The sequence below is a fragment of the Falco biarmicus genome, chromosome 7 (assembly GCF_023638135.1).
Source record: "Falco biarmicus isolate bFalBia1 chromosome 7, bFalBia1.pri, whole genome shotgun sequence".
NCBI classification, from domain to species: domain Eukaryota; kingdom Metazoa; phylum Chordata; class Aves; order Falconiformes; family Falconidae; genus Falco; species Falco biarmicus.
The window spans coordinates 20,031,913-20,056,607 of NC_079294.1; the positions used below are offsets into that span (position 1 = coordinate 20,031,913).

The window sequence follows — 24,695 nt, forward strand, 5'->3', positions numbered from 1 at the left end:
AAAGGCTTATGAAATGTAATTAAGTAGCAGCTTGACATTATTTTTTTTCCCCTCAATGAGTCAGTATTATGTTACTGATTCTCCAGATTTTGTGTTAAAGTCAGCCTAGTCACATGCTGGAGAATTTCTGCTTCAGAGGACCTCCTAAGTCCTTCCTTCTTGACTCCTGACAAAAACATATTTGTGGCACCAAGAGGTGCCAAGATAGAAGTCACCATCTAGCACTGAGAACAGCCCAAGGGTTTCTACTGTTATTTGCAAAGTATGTTGCTATACTCATGTAAAAATACATCAATTAAAAAAATATTAACAGTAGCAAAAATATGCAATGTTACTTATAAAGAAGAACATACTTAGTATATAATATATATTATATAGTATGATATATAGCATGTGCGAACTAATGTTTATAGATTTGCAGGCCCTTTTTCCTTAAATAGTAAAAGAGGAGTTAAGAGCTGTGAGAAAGCCCTGCTAAGCTCCCCTTTGTACTTGAGATTGCATGTTTTTAAAAATACGTATTTTGGGGGGAGAGGTTCTGCTCTTTAGTAGTAGAATAAAGCCCATCAGGAAGGATTAAGTTTGTTTCTTTTCATAATCATCAGAGCTTTTTTAACATATAAGTCTTCTTATCTCTATTCTCTTCAACTTGTATATTTATTTTTGTTTTGTGGATAGGCAAAATGAATAGCAAGCTTGATTTTAAGAGCATCAGTTCAAGTCAGGCATCTGTTATGGGTGACCTTCAGAGACTTCTTAGACAAGGAGAATATGCTCCTTTTACCTCTGTTCCGATCTTCGAAAGCAAGTTTGTCCAGGTAAAAAGCCATTCAAATGAAAACATTTGGTATGCTCAAGATAAAATTGCTTGCAATTATCACCTTTTTTTTCCCCTCCCTCAGCTCAACAGGTATTCCTCATTCATTTTTTCTTATTATTCTTATTCTCTGTTTACTACAACCATATGGTTATGTTTCCCTTCTCCTATGGACTCATTCTCTCATTTAATGCTCATGCTCTAAAGGCAATAGTCCAAAAACCAAGCAACAGCAATGCTGCAAATTAGAGAAAGAGGACAGAGTGATTTCATCCTTCCTTGTCAGCCCTTACTCTGTCCTGTAGCAACAGCTAGGACTATTCTAGCAAATTTCTAGTCTGTGCTATCTCATTAAGATTTTTAGCCATCAATGTCAATTCAACCTAGTCTAAATGGCAGTCAGCCTTTCCAAGGCAATCTCCCACCATTTGCAACAGAAGTTGCAAGAAGTATCCTTGCAAGCAGTATCACTACCCTGCCTGCCATTTACCCTAAGCACTAGCCAAAGAACCCGCTCAACTCTGGCAACAGTCTACACTCCTACAATCCTGCATTCACAGTGTGTGTAAAATATCTGGATTCTATTTACATGATGTATCTCAACAGTGTTTTTCATAGGGTTTCATTACCTGACTTTGCGATAATTGCAACATCCTTTGGTCTTGCCTTGATTAATTCAGTCTTGCATTGTTGATACACACACAGAATGTTAATTAGCTTTGAGTCCCTGTTTTCAAGATACTTTATGATTTATTCCTGCTTTATTTATCAGACCTCATTTACTATCAAGGAGGCAGTTGCTTTAACCAATAAACCCAATAAAACAGCTCCATCACTGAATCATTTACATTAAAATTAAAAAAAAACCACAACCCTTTGATATTTTTTTCATACAGTCTCTCATACCTGGGAGGAGATTCTACTAGATATCCACAAATTTAATGCACTGTCCTCTCTCAAATTCCTTCTTAGGACACTTTTTCTCTCATGCCTATCAAAACCAAATCTTGACAATGGTACATAACATGTGATTCAATCATACTTATCAACTTATTATCTCCCTGTATTTTCTCATTTTGCTCTTTCCATATCATGTCTAATAAATTACCTGGGATCTTTTTCCATTCTGTGTTTGTACAGCATTTAGCGGGATCCTGATTCATAACCAGGTTTCATTAAAATCATAGTAATACTGACAAAGACAGTGAATCATCAGAACATAGTGCCCCTTCCACTATGCTTACACTAAGAGAAATTCAAGATAATGCTACTCGAGGTTTCTGATCACAGCAATCAGATACCCAGTGATCTGGGTTACACAAAAGCCAGTGATTTCTAGTCCTCCTTTATCCTTATTCAACTTTTCCTTTCTTTTCATCCATACACATTCCTGTTTCATTACATATTCCCCTCTCCCCTCACCAATCCAGTACATAAACTTTAGGGGCCCCCAAGCCAAAACACCATTTGGTAGCATATTCTGTGACATCATATAGCAAATGTTAGTTGTTGATTGGGTTTGAGGTTTTGGGGTTTTTGTTGGTTTTTTTTTTTCTTGTTCAGATTAACCAAAGAGGGGAACCAATTTCTGTGCACAAGCGAGCCAGCTGTGTGACCATCGGCATCTGTGCTGCCAATCCCAGTTCACCAATGCCCAGTGCAATGCTAGTAGCATCCGAGGTGCCCATGTCCCCACAGGAAAGTATAGCAAGCTTCTGGAAACTCTCAGAGCAGCCATCCCACATGGAACAGCTCATACTTACCAGGTGAGTTAGCACCGAGAAGGGTTAAATATTTCTTTGAAGAGTAAATTAGAAATATGCATGTATTTCCCATTTCCATACAATGTTTTCTTTCTTTTAAGGGTCAGTTTATAAACAGACCGCATATTTGCACTCTTTGTCCCAGAGCTAACACTGTAAAGTTAGGAGAAACACTTAAGTTCAAGTACACACCTTTAGGTCCCAATCCAGTCATCATTTCAGGCCAATGCTACCCACACATAGATAGATGACGACTGTGAATACTTAATACACCTTTTTCTAAATAGATCAGATGCTGAAAACTGGTAGGAAGATAGGAGTACAGAATTGTCAGGGAATAAGGCAGTGGAACAAAGGCATTGTACAGAAGTCTCCCTTCTGTGCACTGCTGCCCAGCATTTCTTCCACAATCAGCTAGAGGCACTCAGAAGAAAAGTGTCCAAATCCACTTAGTAGCTTCTTCCTATTCTAGTTTCTCACTTCTAGTCTTATTCTATCTTTAGGTCTGACAAGCATAATATCTTCTTTGAGAGGTATCTCCACTTGCACTTAATGATGAGTTTCCCTTTTTTTATAGGCTCTTGCCCTTGAAGTTTGTGGAACTCTCTGTCCACAGCACAGATAAACACCACCTCATGTTAAAATTAGTAAATGGCCGTTCCTATTATTTAGAGCTCTGTGCCCCACCAGACCAGCAACGACACCTATTCCACCTGTGGCTGCAGCTCATCTCTCTCCTGAAATCCCCAGGAAACACCGGCAATACCAAAGTCAGTGTAAAATGCAAGGAAATTTGCATGTTTCACAAGAAAGCTCCCAACGCAAACAACCCATCAGAAAATGTGAGTCTTTAGAAAACAGGTATCAAAAGTTCAAGCTGACCAATCAGAAAGTATCACTTGTTTCAATATTCTTCACTATCTCTGTAGTCAAAGTTTTTGCGTGCTTTGAGGGAGCTACAGTTCTGTTTATCAAAATGGCTGTCTTGTAAACTCCCTACAGAATTTCAGGGCAATGGGAATGAGGATGCTAGGTGCATCATAGCCCTGATAAATTTTTGTGAATCAGTAAATAGCATACTACTTACTGTTTGGTGTTTAGTTTTCCCTCACAGTTGGTAGTATGTTCTTCAATGGGTCTTTCTGATGGAATTCCACAACCCACTGAAAAAAAGCAGAGAGGGAAAAACATGGCACAGCTGACACCCAGGCAGGGACTGACAACTAACAAGCAAAGAGGGGAACATCATTTGACCCATTCAAAGGACAGAAAGTTCTTCAGGGAAATGCTACAGCAGGCAGCCAGACAGGCAGATGGCAGCTGCTCATGGTAGCTGAGAGAAACAAGGAGAACAGTGGGGCTCAGCGAAAATGCTTCAGGAGGTTCTAAAGAGAATATAACATACAGAAATTTCACTAAAGCACAGAAGAGGCTTGCTACCTTGGAGTAACACTTTGGAAGGAACTTGGACGGTTAATGATGCTGGTCAACATTATCTAAAGCTATTTCCCCTAAGTTCCAATTAAACAACATTTTGTCAGCCCAGGCATTGATGGATCTTTCATTCACATTCAAGCCAACTCAGCTCTCAGCCATGCAGAGGCACATCCACAGGGAGAAGAAGAAAACACAGTCACATGGCCAGTGCTCAGTGCTCCATGTACTTCTCTCTGCACTCAGGAGCTCCCATCTTCTACCTGGCCATGGGTAGCAGAGAGAAGGAACAACTCTGCGTACATATAACAGAAAAATTACAAGGAAGCTATAAAAATATAATCTTGGAGAGAGGAGAGAACTGTGAGAGATTATTCTTTCAAGAAAAGGCACTGATGAGGTAAAGGGATGACTGAAGAAAATATAGGGGGAAAACTAGCATATTCAGATTAGATTTGCAGAAAGCATTGGACTTGGATTTGGCTGAAAAATCTGCACAGCTACATTCCACAACCATATTGGTTAAGTCAAGAATGCATAGATTTTGAGAAAGTAAACATAGGATTTATAAAATTTCTTAATTGATATTTTTCTGTTCAACTATCCTTATATAGCCACCTTTCTTCTGGTTTTTTTGCTTTCTCTCTTATCTGGTATCAAAGACTTGATCCTTGTACCAACTTCTAGACATAAGCTGGCCTGACATGAATGTACATGCTGCACATACAGCAGATGTTACTAGTGATTCAGTATACTAAAATACTGATCCAGACCTAGACTCTCTATTTTTCTTTGCAGAATAGGCCTCTTAGTTTTCCAGTCACACGTTCATCCATGTTTCAATACCTTGAGATGTTGGCTGTAACTCACTATTGGCTTCTCTTTTCTATTGACAGTCTTAAAGTTTGAATTTTCCTTTGCATTATTACACCCTCCCTGTTCTCTTCCTGTTTAGATAGAAAGCTCTCTGCCCATGAAAGACTTATAGGTATTCCTCCTTCAGCTACTTAAAAGCAGGAGGCTTAGAAAGATTTTAGTCAGGATTAATCTCAAAACCTGGACAGAAGGAAGATCTTATCTCAACTTCCAAATATGAGCAAAAAGAGGAGAATAACCTGGAGATAAAGGAGTCCTGGACATGAATCAGAAGCAGAGAACCTGGAGGCAAAGCTACAAACAGCTCTCAGAGGTTAAGATTTGGGACCTCTTATCCCTTGATGGACTGCATAGTCACCTCTAGCCAAAGCTGTAGGACAATAATCACCAACAAACTGATAATGTAGTCTCTCTTCTAGATAATACATCACATTTCCTATCAATGGTCTGGCTTTATAGCAGAATATTCAGTATATAGGGGACTACTATATAGGAAATTATCACTAAATTCAAGCTGTGCGGAGCACTTTGTCAGTTGCTACTGTATCTGTTAATCTTCCCTTTTTTCTTCAAGAGGGATGACCCACAAGATGTGCCTAACCCCAAAACAGAGAAAGAAGTTGTTACTAAACAAGCCTCCACCAACCAAGTTCCCATCTCAGGTACAGTGGGTCCCACAGAAGAGAGTGGAAGGAAAGGAGGAGTCTTCCACAGCTCCCTGAAACCAACCAGGCAAGAAACCACCATGCGGTCAAAGAATATAGATCCTCTGGATACAAAGAAGAGCAAAAGCAAAGCAAAGAGGAAAACTAGGTAGGCATGTTTGGAAAACAAATTTAATATACTTAGTTTCTGCTGCTGTAAAATGTGTCATGGTTTTGTCCTCAGAAAATCTATTATTGCAACACCTTTTCAGGGTTACTGTGGTTTTCCTAATGCTTTAATGTATTAGGAAACTGAAGAATACAGGGTGGGATTTCCAAGTATCGACACTTTGGTTTCTCAGATGTTCAGGGGCTTTTGAAAGATCATTCCCCCTGCCCACCCTCCCATCTCCTAGGTTCACAAAGATGGGCAATCAAGCAAAAGTGCATGAATGTTCAGTGACTTAAATGCTAGTGGTCTCCATGAATGCTGAAGTATCTGCATACAGGCAGCTTTGATTTAGACAACCAGTGTATGAGAGAATCATATAGCATGGGGCAGATTCAGTGTTTCTTTTCTGCCCAAAATCAGCAACATGTCCTGGCACCAGAAATCTGTCTTTTCTGTATCTTCTTCACTGCCATATCCATCCTGGCTTGTGCAGAAAAGGAGCAGATTTTTTGTCAGTGGTGTTGCGCAAACCGTGCAAGCAAAAGTTAGATGGGCAAAGGAAATGAAAACTCTGTCACTTACATGAGCATCTGCATTACAACAGAGAACAAGACTTCAACACAATCATTTCTCAAGCTACATCTAGGCATTAAGTGATGTGTTCAGATGTGTCATGTATAAGCGCAGTTTATAACATTCAAATCTCTGTGTGTTAGTGGGCCTGTGCTTCAAAACAAGGCTTACTACATCATTTAGCAATATATGTTTCTACTGCAGACAGAGATTAAAATAGCACCTATTTAATACTGAACCTGGTACATAATGATATTACTAGGGTAAGACTTCTTCCTGAGTTTTTTGGAAATAACATAATGTTTTCTTACTGAACTACTTTTTTCCTTAGGACAAATACAACAAAGCAAAAGAGTGGACAAAAATTAGAGTCTTCAGGTATGACAGTTTTTCTAATATTTACTCACTTCCACATTGCTATTAGTGCATATAGTGCCAAACATCTAAATTACATTTCACTGGGGCTTAGTCCTACAATATTGTATTTCTTGTGATTTTATTGTGAAAACTGTAATAATAGAGAAGTAGTGAAGCAATCATAAATGTTTCATATATTTTCCTATTACACATACAACCATAATATCATTCAGAAAGAAAAGACTGCCTTGACAAAACCATTTCAACTTGTTGCATTGAGGGAAGGGGACCTGCTTATTTATTTCAGTCACTTCCCCTCTAGAGTTTTGTCCTTGTTTTCTATTCTATATAAACAATTACTTTTAGATATTAATTTTGTAGTAATATATTTGCAGCATATTTTCCCTAGGGAACTAAAATTAGCTGGTTGTATTGCCCATTGTTTTCTTTCTGTTACTTTCTTAGTCCCTCTCTCTGTGTCTGTTTCTTTTTCCCAGTCACTCACAGCTTTTCAGCTTTCCCTCTGATCAGCTTTCCTGGTCATTTTCTCTAGCTCTAGTTTGTTCTTTCCCTCTCTTTCCATGTTCTTTCAACTCTGCTCTGTGTGTCTTCCTATTTTTAAATAATACCTTCCTCCAAAGACGCATTCTTCCTCCTGTGCAGTTGTGTCTTCTCTCTTTTCCTTCATTTTCTGTCACACTTCTCCCAGTTTGCATTCTACCATCAATTCCCAAATTTGCCATATTGAGGCAAAGGCAGCATGTGTTCTTCCTGGGTTTACTTAGACCTTCAGACTCTGTTGTATTCTCAGCTTGCTGATCAGCTTTCAGTAGAGAATAGAAATGATCTTCACGTATCCCCAGGCAGCTAGGAAGCATAACAATATCATGTGAACTGATACTAGCTATGCACAGGCTTTTCACACCTCTCACATGTTCTGTAAGGACTAAAGATTATTTCTGCTGTGAGATGAGTAGGTAAGACAGCTTGCAGGATTGACTGAAGGAGAACAGGACAGGAGAGACTGGGAAAAGGCCAGTTTGGAATACAGAGCACGAATTCTAGTAAACTCCCCACGAAGGCAAATCAATTCCCTCTGGTCAACCTTTCTTCCTTTGTGGTACTTGGTGTATATTTATCTTCTCTGTCCTTTTCTCTCTTTTGATTGCTTGTGCTTCTTTTTCTTTTTCATTCTTTACTTTAGCGTGCTGTTTTCCTCATGCTCATGTTTCTTCTCAGGAAATAGAAGGAGTGGCAGTAAGTCAAGTAGGCTGCTTCAAGTAATATCCCGGGTGATTAGCCAGTAAGAAAAAATAAAACAAAATCAAGCAAAGCATCCTGGACATACATCAGATGCAGATGAAACAAGGAAAAGATGTACACAAGGAAGAAAAAACTCCCCTGCAGACCTCAATTCCATTCACAACCTCTTACTATCTGTATTAGCCTGCAACTAGCAACAAATAAATTTTGGTCCTTGGCAGTGGAATCTACATTTTTCAGTGAATTAGACCATTTTTTCAGGGAGAAGATTTGCAGTTTGCAGCAGAAGGCAAAGAAATAGACACTTGAATTAACTTCATAATACTTGACTACGGCTTACACTTTTACATAGGGTCAGGAAAGCTTCTGGTGCAAGCAACTTTCAGAACATTGCAGGGGTACAAGTGACAGAGAACACCACCACGTAGTGGGTACAAAATCATACTAACACAGGTTTTATTTCTGCCAGTGAACTTCTAGATGAATGTGGGAAAAACACTTTCCCTACTTGTTCCTTGGCTTCTTAATTTGTAGAATGAGGATAGCCAGACCTCTTGAAAATCACCTTGCCACCTACTAATGAGAACTATTGTATAAGGACTTGGTATTGTTGCTACTGTTGTTATTATCTAGACACTATAAACATTGCTATCCTATTGGAATACTGAGCAGTATTTTTGACAGAACATACTCGCTGCACTACAAAGCATTTCACATTAAACAAACTAAACATCTGCTGCTCTCGCTTCCTGTCACAGGGAGATTTCTGTGTAGCTTACAGCATGTGCAGTATTTTACTGAAGTTTTGAAACTTCAGTTCTGCACAGGGATAGCTAAGCATGGGAGGTGCAAGACTAAGTATGCTTTCCTCCAAATGAGCACAGAGGACATACATAATTCACAGCTTCCAAGAAGACAAATGCCAATCTAAAGTTCCTTGAGAATATAAATTAACTCAATGCTCTTTGAGGGCAGCCCATGTATAATCAGATTCCAGTCTAGGATGCTATTAAGAAACAAGTGGTGATAAGTTCAAATTCTGGATATCACCCAAAATATGAACGAGTGAAATACCATTCGGTATAATTGGAAATCCCAATGTTAATTTCCATGGTGAAAAGAACTGATGAGATTCTGTTTATCAAAAGAGCAAAGTAGCAATTACTGACAAGGAAGAAACTTTTAGGCAATCCCTAAGAAAATGGTTGTACAGTATATTTTCTGCTCAAGAGACAGTAAGTACTTGAATGATACAAGATTTATGAAGCGCTGTTGTCCATTACAAGAACAGATGTAAAAATACCACAAAAATAAGGATCAGTAACAGTATCTTCGTTATCATCTATACACAGACTGGCTGCAGATGCTTGCCACCAGTAACTTCACACCAAACATACACTAGAAGTGAAGAAGATGAAATTAAAATTGTAGAACACTGGAAAATCAATGATACAGATTTTGAATATTCTTAAATAGAGTATACTGCATTCAAAAGCTGTTTGTATTCATCAGAAACAACCATGCTGCTAGCACAGAGGTAATAACTATGACTGATCTGATACCAAGATATGCTGCATATACTAGGTAACATAGAATGGAATGTAATAAATAAAAAATTTAATTAGGAATAAATAAGATCATAAGCTAAATACCATGTCCGGAGAAGCATTGCACTCTACCTATGATGATAAAAGAGAAATTTAGTTTGCATCCAAACAACCTGCCAATGCATAAGGCCATCAGAAATAAGTCCTAAGGAAGAAGTTAAAATCCATCAAAACAAAGGGATCAGATGTCCAAGCACATTTTGAGAAGAGTGGTTTTCAGATGAGAAACAATGTTAATGAAAAACACTTTTTAATTCTCAGAGCTGAATTGTTAAATAAATGTATATGTCCCAAGTACATGCATTTATCATAACAAAAGACAAGCTGATGAGCCAGGATGGAAGAATTAACAAAATACTTCCATAAAGACTTACTTATGCTGCAGTAAGGGGGAGAAAGGTGCCCCCTAAGCTCAGGACATTTGTTCTGGAGTCATTAATGTGGCTATGCAACACTAGAATAATTAAAAGTCTTGAGTGTGAACACATAGATAGAGTCCTTTATGTGCAGAAACCAGGATCAGTGTGCAAATATATGCTGCTGCCAATAATAGCTACTATTACACGAATAGTACCCTAACCTGTGGCCACATTGACAGACCTTGAAGAGACAGGGTGTGACAAAGGACTGCTGCACCATGCAAATGGAACTACTATTCAGCCTCAGTTTACTGGAATCCAACCTAAAATGCTCTCAGTAAACGCTGCAAAGAATGAGCAACTTCAGAGTATTGTGTTTCCCAGACTACAACACTGGGAAGAAGGGTGAATTGCCTGCATTGCAAATGCAGTAAAAAATACCTCTTAATTACTGTGCCTGGAGCAAAGAAAAGTAACTCAGCATGGATGCTTGCTGGGTTACATACCAAAACAGTCTTATACTGAGCTGATTCAGTAGACTGGTATGCAGTGTTGGCTCAATGAGCCAATACAGTCTATCAGCTCCTCTGAAAGAAAAATTACTGCTGGAAGAAGGACAGTCACTGAAGATCCTGCAAGCAGTAGAGTTACCAAGCATGTGTTTGACTACACTTTTCAGAAATATTGCAAAATAGAGCAGTATTCATGCAATATATCCCAAAACAGGTTTTGCAACTTTCTGTCAAGGTGCAGATTCATAAGAACAGTATAGAATTGGCACTGCAGTTTATAGGTTTAATCAAGGGTAATGAAGACCATTCATACAGCTCCACATAGCTATGTGGAAATGATTATTCTGTTAGTATCACACCTTTTTTATTCCTTGAAGATGATTGTGTAGCTGCTATGGCTTTCTTAGGAAAGGTAATTAAGTATACCAGCTTTGCTTAATGGCAACATATGACAAGTGTATTTTGGTGCTATCCTTTATAATTCATTTTCAAAAATCAAGCAGCTATGCCTCTGTTGCTCAAGAGGTGGTAATGGAAATCTGTTGGCATCTTATGTCTGTAAAGAAGACATTATGTTGGGATCAGCATGGACTTCTACAAAGGGACTGGATGCCGTACCTGAATTTCCTCTGTGCCATGGCACTCCGGATTTATGCATGTGACGAAATGACATATGAAGGATTTTTCTGAACTTGTTTCTGAAAGATGAAAAAAAACAAAGTTGGTCTCTTAATTTCAGAATATTTCAAATAAAACTTAGGCAGTTATGGATTCAAATAACACATATTTTAAACTTTGCTTTAAATGCTGGGGAAAAACAGACATGCTGGCTGGCAGTTAACTGTCCCAGATGTTGTTTACGATTTCTTGAAAGCAAGACCAAAAACCAGGGCAATACTCAAACAAAAGTTCTAAAAAGAGTAATTTTGAAAGTGATTCTGTCTCATGTCATATTCAGACATCCACGCTGTTAAAACTACAGTACAGAATGGCCACAAATTCTTATGTGTCAGTAATTAAAGTATAACAGGTCTGAACAAAATGAAAACCTACACCAAACAAAACTGATAAATAAAGCATAGCATGCAAGATTATTTCAGTGAAGATTAAAAAATGGGAACAAGAAGGAGAACTGTGATGTTGTTTATGTATGTCTTACAGTATCTTACAGCTGTCTTACTGTACATCTAGTTTGCTTTCAGAAGAAAGATTTATTGTATTTCAGGTTTATAGAACATGTGAACAATACACTGTAGTGTCATACTTTTGACTGATAAATACATAAAGCTTAAGCTTTACATTGCAGCATTATCAGATAGGAGGGACTTGTCATTAACATAATTACCACTACTAAGCTACCTTTCAGGAAAGAGATCACACCTGGGGCAAATCTAAGAACCGCAAAAGTCTTATTTGAATAGGATTCACCACAGAAGTATTTTCCTTAGGTGGTATCAACTGTTGAAACTTTTGTTGGTTCTTTTTGTTGGTTCCTCCCCTGTTTTCTCACAAATCTGTGAGTTCTCTCATAGATTTTTATTTCTTTACAAATACATTTATGTACGTTTATGAGTATAAGAAAAGAAGTTCCACAGAGTAAAAAGAGTAGAAAAGAGGCTTTTGCCTTCTATTCACAGTCTAAAACAAAGTAATCAAACTGTCAGGTAAACCCAGTAAAAAGCATGCGTAAGCTGACAGTAAAGCAGGTTAGCACTAAAATCCAAACGAAATCCTGTCTTGACTGTGAACTTTAGGCTAATACATCCAGCCTGCAAAGGGCAAATCAGGGAAGGACAGTGTGTGTTGTGATACAAATTAATAATTGTTATAAATAGCAAAGCAGGATTTTGTTTTCCAGATGACTTAAATAGGTACTTTAGGTCCTTACAGATTTATTCAAGAACAAACCAAAGATGGAGAGTTGTGCAGAGGAAGGCACACAGGTGAATGGCAACTATCAAAAACCAGACAAGCAGCAACAAACAGATACAAAGACACAGATAAGGTCATCAGTAATTTGAGCACAACTTAATAGGGGAAAGGAAAACAGTGGCAAGAAAGATTATTTTTATTACCCATTATTATTCTGGATTAAAAAGTGCCCCAAACTGTTACATTAACAGCCTCACTTCCAGCTTTAATTTTGGGCACCCATCTTCTGGGAATGATTCCTATTTCTGGGCTTAAGACTCTTCATTGAGAGATGAGTAGTACTGCCGAACTTGAGACCTCTCTGCTGGAGATTAACCTCTTTCTACAGCTGAACTTCTGTTGTGTTTACAGCCCTATTTGTAAATACTGCGACCTGACTTGGAGTTGTGCAATTTCAGATCTGAAGGATTAAGGAGTGGCAGAGGACACTAGAAACCAGAGAGGAAGATATTTCAACCACCCTGATGAACACGAATGCAAAATGTAGTTATTGGGTAGAAAGTAAGGAAGATAAGTTCTAGATGCTATCAAGGAGAAAAACATGACCATATTAGAATCCTTGGTATTTGTTGTCCTACTTAAAGAAAGGCTGAAATTAAATTAGGTTGCTGTATTAATTTCAAAATTCAGGGTTTCTGTTGCTGGGTTGTGGAGAACAAGAGGTTGCTGGTTTGTTTTCCTCGCTTAATGCACAATTTGACCAATTTAGTTTCTGGACTTTTGTATTTTGCACTCTTCTTTGAAACACTAGATACCGAACACAGCTAGCCCTACAGGTGGACTAGTGCTGCTGTTACATTCTTTCAGATGGCTGGTGCATGTGCCTTTCTTAGAGTTAAAACAATCACCGGATTTGTAGTCAGGAGGCATCAGATTGCTATAAATCAAACTGGAAAGACCACTGTGAGCTATTGTCATTTCCCCTGCAACACAGAGAGAATATACAGGCAAAGTCTGAGCAGGAAGGACCTCACTTTCACTCATATTCAGTTAAAGGTGACATTTAAATGTGATTATCCAAGATCTAAGCTATCAATATCTAAAGGCCAAAGAAAAAATCCCTGTGAAGTTCTCGGAGACTGAAGGAAAGAGTCTATTTAAATAGATGCCAGACATGAAAGTAGAGAGATAAAAAGAAGAGAATAAAATTCCTCAAAACCTTTCAAGAATAAAAGATCAAGAAGGAAACGGTAATCAAGATAAAAAACAACAACAAAAAACCCAAAACCCCAAACCCAGCAGAAAGGTCAAGAAAGAAGATAGAATACAGAGTCTGACATCAGGCAGGCAAGAATTCTTTAGGGATTGCATGAAAAAATATTTTGGCAAATAAGGAGGGATGACAGTAGCTTGGGAGGGATCCAGGATGAAGTTGGAAGAGAAAGTACATCTGTTGTAGAATTCAGTGTCTTTAGAGATAAAGAGTAATGGGGCAGGCAGATGGGGATTACTTCTCCTCCAGCCTTCACTGACAAGCACTGTGGCCACTGTGGCTTTTCTGACAGACCATTCCTTTTTGCATCAGTCTGTAGAACCACTCAAGCACAAATTCAGTTAAACAGTGACATAAAAAGGAATTTCTACCTAACCCTTCTATGATTTTTCATTCCTCCTCCAGAGGGCAATAGTTTCAAAGAAAACATTTTATCCTATATTAGGCTGATGCCTCAGAGTGAGTCAGATATTATTTTTTTTCCATTGATTACAATCAGCCATATTTACATGGTCAAAAGTTATATATGCACCTTGCTGGAAAACAGTGACACTAATTCATGTCAAATTCAATTCACCAAAGATGAACATTTTCTTTGTTAAAAAAATTTGTTTGTAGAATGAATTCATTAACCTTATAAGGAAAGTTCTTCAATAATAAATTGTTGCCTAAATACCTTGGTTCTGTAGCTGGAAGCATGCTTTACTGTTCCTGTAATTCCTGATAGCAAAAATCATAGAAAAATCATGTCTAAAATCTAAATGTTCTAAGATCCAAGATCACAAAAGGTATCGCTTGGATATTTCTTTTCAGTTCCTTTCTGCTTAAGGATAATAATTGTAAACTTTGAACAAGAGATGGAACAGCAAAGTTTATAGTACTTTGGTAAGTAATTTTCTCACTTCCTTTAAGAGTAGATACTCAGGAAAGATTAATCAGCTAAGACAAAACAAAGGAAGACTAAAAGCTTTGATCTACTCAATCACCTTTCCATTGTCCTTCTTCATCCTCCCATTCACCTTCTTTCTATGTATCTATTCTTTTTAACAGGCATGTTTTGCTAAATTAAAGCCAAAATATTGATTTTGTCCCAGTAATTTTTGTTCTCAGTATACCACCAAACAGCACCCACAAGGCAAAATGAACCATCAGATCTGTCCACTTAAATTGCTAACGCAGTGATTTTAAAAAGAAAGGTTATCTGGGTCTTTACAAATAATGCTGCTGATCCTGTGCTCTATTGTGAAATGTTTTTGGATATGACAACTTCTCAGCCTGACAGAGTATTTTAATCTGTTGGATAGAATTAGCCAAGCATGCCTCATTCAAGCATCTTATGAATGGATTTGCCAGCTGGGCAAGGGCTAATATTAGTGTTTGTGAAAGCCAGAGGGAGGAGATTGGTTACCAAAGAAACAAACAGATCTTTAGAAAGATATATCCAGGAGATATCCCAAGTTCAGTCTTAACCTAGTCTGTAATGCCTTCTGGCAAAAAAGTAAAACTTCAGCTACAGATGTAAGAAAGTAAAAGAGGGCAACATAAACTTTAGAACCGATGTGTATCCTTCTCTGCTCTACCACAAATTGCACAACATACCGAAGATAATTCCCTTATCCTGGTTTAAAAGCTCACTACTGGGCAACGTACAAACTGGAAGCAATGAGATTTTCTGAGAGGAAAGAGGAAATGCTGTCAGTTGAGGGAAACTGTAATCAGAATTTCTGGCTTTTTTTGTCTGATCATCCCAACCTTGCATGTAGAAAAGACAGTAAATTAGCAATCAGTTTGGATGCAGATGACACCAGTGAACAACTGATGAACCTAGCTACTTTTTGCAGCCATTATATCTTCTAGGCAAGTATCATAGTTTGGAAAAGCCCTTTCTTGTTCTCAGGTCCTTTGCCAAAGCGGTTTGTAAAAAAAGATTCGCATGAACTTTCACCATTTTCATATGAAGGTGAAAAGAAACAAGTTTCATGCTGCTCAGACACAAATTACCAGTGTCATGTTTTCCCTCCATTTTTATTTCCTAAGTACATAACTCTGAAGTCCACCAACATTTCTATTTCTTGCAGTGCTGCAGTTTTGCTCACTTGACACCAAGACCCTTTTTACTGGTCAGAACACAAATAGCTGGTTAAATGCAGTTATAAGGCATTGCTGCCCTGAAACGAGCAAACCAAAAGATATCCCAGGGAGTCCGAGCCACAATGTGAGAAGGCAAAATGCTTTCAGAGTTTCCTCTGCAGGTAGATGGGCAGGCCACACCTTAGCATCAGGTAAGCTGGCCTTTTCACAGGGTAAGAAAAGAAAACAATGGGATCTGGTTTTGGGACTTAGGAAATTAGACTGTGTGTCTGTCTTTAGAACAGATCCAAAGAAAACATGGTATAGGGTAAAATTATAGGAAGTTGAAAGTCTGCGTCTGGATTTTACTATGGAGAAGGATACAGCGTTAAATGACACAGATTTATAAATGGTTAAACTGAAGCAAGGAGAGATGGAGTGAACAGGTATCTCTTTAGTACTTTTAAGTGATCTAAGAAAGCTTTTTCTCTGGTCTTGTTACATGGAATATTTCTTCTAATGTCTCAGGCGATGATCTTGGCAGACTAGCCTGAAAAACCAGGGGTGGGAATGCAGCTTTCAGCTCAAACTAAATTCTGTTCTGAATATGTTTCCCCTGGTCCTGTAAAACACAGCTATAAGCAGCCTGGTAGAATTACCTTTAACATCCCGTTTTCCTTCATTCTCCCAGACACTGTGTTCTGGGCCCCTTCTGGCCCTCAGCCTCCCTCAGGTCTTCCAGAGGTGGCCTGGGCTATCAGGGAGGTGGGAGTAGGCATTTTTTCTTCCCACAACAGGACCCGGCCTGGCTGGGACATGCAAGCTTGGGCTGAAGCTTCAGCAGCAGTGCAAGGAGAACGGGGGGACGACGAGGAGGGTGGACGAGACAGGGGCTGCAGCGGCATGGCTGGCACAGGGCACAGGCCAGCTGCAGCAGGCACAGCCGGCAGGAGGCGGCAGCCGGAGGGGAGAGAGAGGAGGAAGGTGCAGGCCACAGCCCTGGCGAGCCAGCCAGCTCCCTTCAGGGCACAGCGGTTCCCGTGGCGGTGCCTCCCCGGGACTGAGAGCGCCGTGGTGGAGAGACAGGACATGGCTGCGGGAGCGTGGAGACGCGGAAGCTGTCCATGCCCTCCGTGCCCTCCGCGGCCCCTCAAGGGCCCCAGAGGACAGCCCCTCCCGCCACCCGCCAGCCGTTTGGCGCCCGCTGGGGGCACCGCGCCCCCCGCCCGACAGAGGGCGCCCGCCCCGCCCCGCTTCCCTCCCCTCGGGCGGCCGGCGCGGCCCCGGCGGCGGCTGTGGGGCGGCTCCGCGCCTGCGCGGCTCGGCGGGGCTCGGCGGGGCGGGACTGGCGGCCGGCGCCGGGCGCGGCCGGGGGGGCAGGGCTGGGCTGGGCTGGGCTGGGCCGGGCTTGGCGGCGGCTGCGCAGCTCTGCGGGGGCTGTAGGCGGGTGGCTCCGCGGGCAGGGCGGCGAGGCGCCGCGGGGTGTGCGCGATCCTGACTTCCAGCCGGCGGCCGGGCCGGAGCGTGGCGGCGGCGGCGGCGGCGAGGGAAGGACGGTGAGCGCGGTCCCCGTCCCCGTTCCCGCGCCCGGCGTGAGAGCAACAGGTCCCGCCGCGGAGCCGCCAGCCTCGGCTCGGCTCGCCGGGGAGCCTCCCCCGCGGCCGCAGCGCCTGCACAGGCCTGGGGGTCCGGCCGGGCCGGGGCCGGGCGCGGCGGCGGGGCCGAGCCAGGCTGAGCGGCTCTCGGGGGACGCCGTCGGTGCCCGCGTCCCGCCGGGCTACGGTCCGGGCTGTGGCGCGGCCGGGGGGGGCGGCTCCGGCAGCGGCGGCGGCTACAGGTGCCTGCGCCGCGGGGCGCCCGGAGCCGCTGCCGGGAGCGTGGCGGGCTGGGGGCGGCCGGCCGGCCCTGAGGGCCGCTCCTGCGGCTCTGCTCCCTCGGGGCGCCTCGGGGCAGGCGCCGCGGGCTTAGGCCCGCCGGTTGTAAGAAAACCGTCCCGTGTTCGGCCGTGCGCTTCCTCCGCGTGTTCGGGGCGGGGGTGCTGCGTTTGGGCGAGGGGAGAAACTTGCGGTGTCCCCCCGGGCGCTGCTGATCTTCTGGCAGTTCCGTTTGGAAACGGTGCCTGTGTGAAGGGGGCGCTTCGTACGGGTTTGTGAAGCTTTGCAGGGTCAAGTTGGCGGAATATGAGCAACTTCTAGTGTATTTTACGGTCGGCAGCAGGTAACGCGCGTACCGGCCTTGGAGCGCCCGGTTCCCGCGGAGCGCTGGCAGTGGCGGCGCGGGCGCCCCCCGGACTGAGGCCGCGCTGCGGCGGGCGCTGCCCCGCCGGCAACAAAGACCGCGGGGACCGCCAGTTTGCTGGGACAGGCTGCACAAGGAAATTAAATTAACCCGCCTTCGACCTTCTTGGAAAACATTTAAAAAAAAATGCCTAAAATAATCGTGTTCTAACTTAGATGTCTCGCGTGGGACAGATCCCTGAAAAAGAACTTAATGCGGAATACTAAAAGCAGTAAGTATCAACTAGTGCTGTGAGGACTTTTTCTTTTAAAAGGGAACGCTTAAAGCCTCTGTAATGGAATTATTTGGGCATAAACCACCTCCGTAGTTCACTGAGCAGAACAAAATACTTGAAGTCTAGGTAAGTGATGATACATCAGTGACTGCAGTCAAACTTCTGAGGGGTGACTGGTGGTGGCCTTACCTAAGTGTCTGCTGCCTCAGTGCACAGTTTCCTATGTCTTAAAGGGACCTCTTTATCTTTTTGGAGCACTGAGGTGTTTTCCCTCAAATTTTTTTCAAAAATAGGATATCTGTGTATGGATGGTCCTTAATTAGGCGTCCGAGCCTGCAGTGTTTTGGTTTTAGTCGGTCCTCTGAATTTTCACACACGATACATCTTTTTTTCTTATAATCATCTTGGAGCTGTTATTACAATTCTGAATGTCCAGCTTTTTAGAGTCTGGCTGGTTTATACACATATGAACTGTTTTCCAACATGCTGCCATCCAAAAAAATTCAGTATTTCACGTGTTAAAAGCTTAACTAATGGTTAGTATCATACACGGTTTAACAAGGCATCAAATATTTATATTGCAGCGCTTTGTGAACCAGTGTGCTACATGTTAAATTTAATTAACATTACTGTTAATAAAGTAATACAGAGTTAAATGTTAATATATGATCCCTTAACCCTTTTCAAAGTGGTTCTTTCAGGTTTTACGTCCTTCCGCATGTATCATTTTGCCTTGCAGTGTGTGGAATAGCAGTAGATGGTCTTTTTTGCTATATAGAATTAGGTGATGGTAAAAGATGGTAGTTTTACATAGCTTTTATTAGATTTCCTTTCAAAATATCTGAACTTACATAGAAAAGTCAAAATATTTCTTCACTGGTCTGCTTTAGATGCCTTGGCAATCTGCAGTAGTTACTCAGGCCATTAAGAGGTGTCAGGTATCTTTTGTTACCACAGCAGTATGTGATGTGGAAGCAGTAAAAATGTGATGTAGAGGTTAGAATTCATACTGAAGGTTATGGATGCAGAAAATGTAAATGTAGCCTGAAGTTCATGTGTCTGTATATATATTTTCCGATGTAAAGAATTATATTTTGGTAGCACTTCCATTTGCTTTTTAATTAAAATCTTTTGCTATACTTTGAAGTTGCAAGCCTTTAAAAATTCTGTGGCATTTTTAGATGTAAATTCTGTTATGATGTCTCCTCATAGACTGGATCTTAGTGTCAGATGTTAACAATTGTAATACCTGTTACAGCTACCATTTTTTTTTCCAGTTTACACTTTTGATTAAATGCATTCCTTTTACAGTGTTAGGCTTTCAGAATGCTGAAAGCTAAGATTTCAAACAGCCTGCTGCTTATCAACTACCTTTTTTTTTTTTAAAAAGTCCTTTCTTAGTGTGACAGGTAGTGTTGCAGAAAGGCTCGACATTACGATATTTGAAACACTAATTACTGCTTTGGTCATTCAGCAGAAAACCTCAAGGCTTTTTGTAAATATTCATTAAATACTGCTCTATTGTTTCCCTTTTATTAATGGGCAGAGAGAGGCATCTGTATATTTGAAAAGTTTTACTGCTATGTCTGCGATGTAAAACTCAATTAGTGGAAACAGTTTATACTGTTCTTTAAAATCAGGTATGCTGGCAAAAAGATTTTTCTAGTATAGTTATCTGTTTTGGAGCTTTCTTCAATACAACTATTCTGACAAAAGAAGCATTTTGTGTACATGTCCTCCTTCCTGCACTCCCAGTACAGCTATATGACAAAATATTTTAAGTATAGTTCAGATGTAAAGTATGTTCAGTAAAGTATGAAGCAGAGCGCTAAACAAAAAGAGGAAATTACAACCAAGTAGTTTATATACCAGTCAATTTTTAAAGTAAGTTTTGGGGTTGGTTTTTTTGTTTTGTTTTTTTAACCAGTGGTGATAAACCATGTATATCTGTTGGTAAAGACTTGTTTTATACTGCAGGAGGATCTAATTGCATACTAATAGGTAGCTGTGTGGGAAGAGAAAAATGCTGTAACTCTCAAAGCTTGCATCAGTTAAATTAGAAAGCAAACAGAGATACCATTATTAATGCACAATTGTACAAGGAATGCTTCTATTCTGTGAAGCAGGAAACACAGAAAGGCCTAATCTTACACTCTTCTCTTTTGGCAGAAAAAGGATGTGATGTTGCATTTCTTTACATACAAGTAAACTGTTCGAGTACCTGCCAGTATGTTGAGATTTGGGTTCAAATCCTTCTACTCGTTGGAGGAACACGAAACCCTCATCTGTCCATTCCCAAAGGGAATGGCTTAACTCTCAGGCCGCTGGGTGTTCCAGACACCAGCCAGTTTCATTTTGAAGAGTAAGATTCACTGACAAGGGAGCAAGTTTGGTATATGGCCCAGGGACTGGCTGGCAAGAAGTATGATCAAGTACAGATTGATGGTATGAACCCAGGTCTCTTTGTTACAGGCAGTGTTGAAAGAGCAGATGAAAGTGAAAGGGATGTTGTTGTTGGTTGGTTGGGTTTTTTTTATTCCTAGCATAGTGTGATGTTCTGGAGACTTGAATCTCTTGCGTTTCTCTTCAAGATTATCTTGGCTGACTTGGCCAGTTCCTACTTGTGTGGTTATTAACACTTTTCATTGTGGAGCGGAGCTTGGTTCCTTATCTGTGGGTTGTGGAGTCTAGTTAGTGGCGTGGCATTTAGATTCTTTCATGGATCTGCTTTCTTATAAGATGCCAAATAATCAGATACAAAAATGTAATTGTTTCAACATACCTATAATTATCTTATTACTAAAAAATTAGCTCAGTGCCTTCTGTTTCGTGATTTGCCTGATGCATCATGTGTCTGTTCTGGTTGGCCATAATTGTTTTCTAAAATAAAAATGAGTAAGAAATAGTTAATGTGATTTTAGTAATTGATTTTGCCTCTAGTCTTTCATTTTCTAAATTTCTTGCCTAGGATTAGGGACAAGGCTTGATAGTTGATACATATGACAGTGCAGCTCGTGGTTGTTAATCATAAATTTTAGTATCTGAATTTGCTGTACTTTATCAGCATAGAAAATAAACTACTCCTCTCCTGCAAAGATCTAACGAAAGAATAGATGATGTAATAAATGGAAGTTGTTGGAAAAGATAATTCTTTAAAAAAGTAAGACAGAAACCAAACCATAAGTTTCATTCTTGCCTTGTATCAGGATTCATTTTCTGGGGAAACTGTTGGAGTGTCATACTTGGTCATTTGGCCATAATGGATGATTTGGAAGACTCTCGAATGTTTGTGTGTGTGTGTGTGTTTGGTTTTTTTTTAAAAGTAGTTCAGAACCAGAAGCAATTTGTGGTAAGGATATATTAAAAGTGATAGGACAGTTAAATGGTCCTTTACAAAAGGCATTGGGAGTACTCAATTGTGATAATAGTCACAAATAAAAGTCAGTATGTTAGCATCTAAAGCACATAGCTGTGTATGTGCATCAGCTGTAATATGAATGTTCAGTGTGAATTGACTTATTTTCATAGTGTGAAGTTGTTCAGGGTTATCTCCAAGCTCCTTAGAAAGTCAAATGCAGGAAAACTAAAACCCTTCGTTAACTAGGAAGTGCCAGTGCAACCTCAGCAGCTGCTCTTTGACCTGGTGCTGGGAGGTGCCTGTATGCATTCAGAGTCTATTTCCAAGGATAAGTGTGTATTTTAAAAATCAGGAAGGAGAGGCTGGAAAAGAAGTATTTATTTAGGTACCAGTAGTGTTAAGTGGCATTCTGAGTACAAATGTGTGAGAACAAAGGAGGACAATGTATACTAATGCCTGAAAGAGTTAGTTCATATGTATCAACAGCAGTCTTTATAATATACTGTTGAAATGTGTGAGCTACTGTTAGCAGTATGATGTCATAGGAGTGACTTGTGTTTAATGAGGTGTATACAAAAGAGTAATGTAACTTTAAAAGTTCACTTTGTTCAAGGCTGAAGGCAGGTAAACTATAACAGGTATGATGTCTTGGTAGAAATGCTATTGAGAGAAATGGCTTCACTGTTGATGTCTCCTGTGACCTGTCAATTTCCCTGGAGCCAAATCTTTATCTTGGTTTGGGTGGCAGGGAGATAGCAGTCAGCTCTCATCTGAATATTCAAATTTAAACCCAAGTGCTCTTTTAACTGGGATGATCTTTGCAGTTAAGGTCAGTGAAGGCAGTATGCTTCAGTAATGCCTTCTGCTAATCACTTCTGTTTAGAAGCTGGTCTTCATTGTGGCAGAGGAGAAATGTAGAGTGGGAAACATGTTTTTCTGCATGGTGGTTGTGATACCAAGTTAAATTTTTCAGCACAGCAGGTACCATGACAAGTTTTTCTTTAGAATTTGATACCTCTATGCATAAAGCTAAGGCTTGACCTTAATATTGGATCATGCAGTGTTCCTGCAGTGTCATGGTTGAGAACTTATGGTTGCCCTTGTTTGTCTTGTTTTATCAAACTGTGATTCACTTGTCAGCTACTGTTAATGAAATGAGATAGATTAATCGTGGATTAAAGCAGTGCACCTTGGCTAAGAGAATTAAAGTTGTTTTTGTAGAAAAACTATGTTACAGATAACTGCATTGCATGTCTTGTATTGGTTAAGAGAATGTGTTGCTAATGCCTGTGGTATGTCCTATTTTTCTAAATATTTTCTCATCTCTGAAGGGAAAGCTCACTTTCAGTTAAGCATTGAGGTTTCAAACCGATAAGTTTTGGGTTGTATTATATTTATGTATTTCCTTGTTTCCAGAGAGCAAATCTCTTCTTCCCAATGTCTGAAAGGGCATATGATGTCAGCAGACAAACTTAGTCCTGTGTTAGTGGGAGAATATAACATGAGTGGACATCACATGCTTTCTGCAGAATCAGTTCCTGTAGGATCAAGCGGTGATGGAATTGCTTAGTGCCACTATGCAGTGGCATTTACATTTTGTTTGAACGGTATTAGAAGTTCTCAAATGTTAGGAGAGAGAGTTGAAATGGAACTGGATATATGTATTTAAAGATGGTGATTTTTGTTGTAGGATAATTAAAATCAACAGAGTACAAGCTCTTACCATTTCATTTTTTTCCAGCAATCAGGATGTGTTCTAAATTAGTAACCTAATTAATTACTTACAAGGAGGAATTAGCACAGTGTCTTAAAGTGAGGTAAAAGCTGATCAGCTCAGCATTGTCTTGTTGGGCTGACTGACTAAATGACTTATGAGCCCAGCACTATTGGTTTTGAGTAATAGAATAGTCTGTTTCAATTTTTTTTTGTTTTTAAGAGTATAAACAGCATTAAAAATCCATGTGAGGCTAAATTCTTGTTATATCTGGGGACTTCTACTGAATTATCAATTAATTTAGTTCTTGCCTGTTTGTAGAATACCTACTTAGTGTGTGTTGTGATCTCCTCTCAAAACTTCAGCTGTTACCATCAACCACTTCCTGACAAAGTGTGTTGCGTCAAGCTGATACGATGAGGGCTAGCTAGAACTCTGAAGAGGCAAGTTACTTGGCTTCAGTGGAAAGAGGAGGAAAGTGGCAATCTGAGGATTCTACAGTCAGGTGGACATTTTTCTACCTTTCAGCCTACTTAAATTTCTTGTTTGTTCATTGGCTCATCAAGCAAGATGTAAAGATTAAGGGCTGAAAGTGTGTCCCAAGGAAAGCTAGGAATCAAAAAAGTAAATGTCACTTGTCCTTCCTCCCAAAAGAAAAAATTCTGAGGATGGTTTTAAGATGACAGAACAGCAAAAAGCTATTCAAGACTAGTTATTTTGACGTCTTGTAGGTCATTACTTTCTTTAAGCTTTTGCCAATTTTCAAGTAAGAAGTCAGAATGAAGTGCAACGAAGAGCTATTTCTTCTTGACTGAAAAAGAGAACACTGCATCTATTTCTGTGATGTTTTGAAGCAGCAGTTAGGAGTTATGTCAGATTATTTCTTATGAAGTAACTTTTAGATTAAACTATTTCTTTTTAATTTTAAGACTATAAGCCTATTGCTATTGGGAGTAGTCATAGGATCAATTTTGAATAGTCATGATATTTCTTTTCCCTTGGATCTTTCCTGATTTAGTAGGAACTTGTTACATTTTTGCCGCTGCTTTTTTTGGCAACTTTCCTGTTGCTCGTTTTCTCGCATTCTTTCCTTCTGCAACCTTCAAACATGAATCTTTCTCAGTCTCCTCTCTCTAAATAGAGAAGATGGACAGTATTGGGAAGGAAACGGAGGTTCTCTGTGTTGAATGTTCACACCATTGCTATCTATTAAGTCTTATGACCTTTTGCTTTTTCTTTCTTTGTGTCTTAAGGTTGGATTGGCTTGTAAAACTACCTATACTTCACATTTCTTTCTTTTTGCAGTACTGTCCTGGTTCTGCTTTAGATCTTATGGTGCTTGTGTTCTTTTACCTTTTATTACAGCTTTGATATATTCAAAGATACCCCTTCTATTTCAGTGGCAATTTTTTCTGCAATAAGAGTGAAGTTCAACAGCAATAGCTTTTTATGGGACATGATGACTATCATCTAGTCTGCGCAGAGTAGTTCAGTGCCAGGAGCTCAAGAAATAATTCTT

At 40.2% G+C, this 24,695-nt stretch overlaps 2 protein-coding genes across 2 annotated transcripts in view; both read left to right on the plus strand.

Moving 5' to 3' along the window:
* The first annotated feature begins 683 nt into the window (after positions 1-683).
* Positions 684-5,707, plus strand: GARIN2 (golgi associated RAB2 interactor family member 2). Its single transcript, XM_056345904.1, has 4 exons — positions 684-818; positions 2,381-2,583; positions 3,158-3,422; positions 5,465-5,707. The coding sequence occupies exons 1-4, from the start codon at positions 684-686 to the stop codon at positions 5,705-5,707; spliced, it is 846 nt and encodes a 281-aa protein (XP_056201879.1).
* Positions 5,708-17,000: 11,293 nt separating this feature from the next.
* Positions 17,001-24,695, plus strand: part of PALS1 (protein associated with LIN7 1, MAGUK p55 family member) — a 57,856-nt gene continuing 50,161 nt past the window's right edge. The window contains exon 1 of the mRNA XM_056347549.1: positions 17,001-17,148. The gene's annotated coding sequence lies outside the window, so the exon portion shown is untranslated. The remainder of the gene's footprint in view (positions 17,149-24,695) is intronic.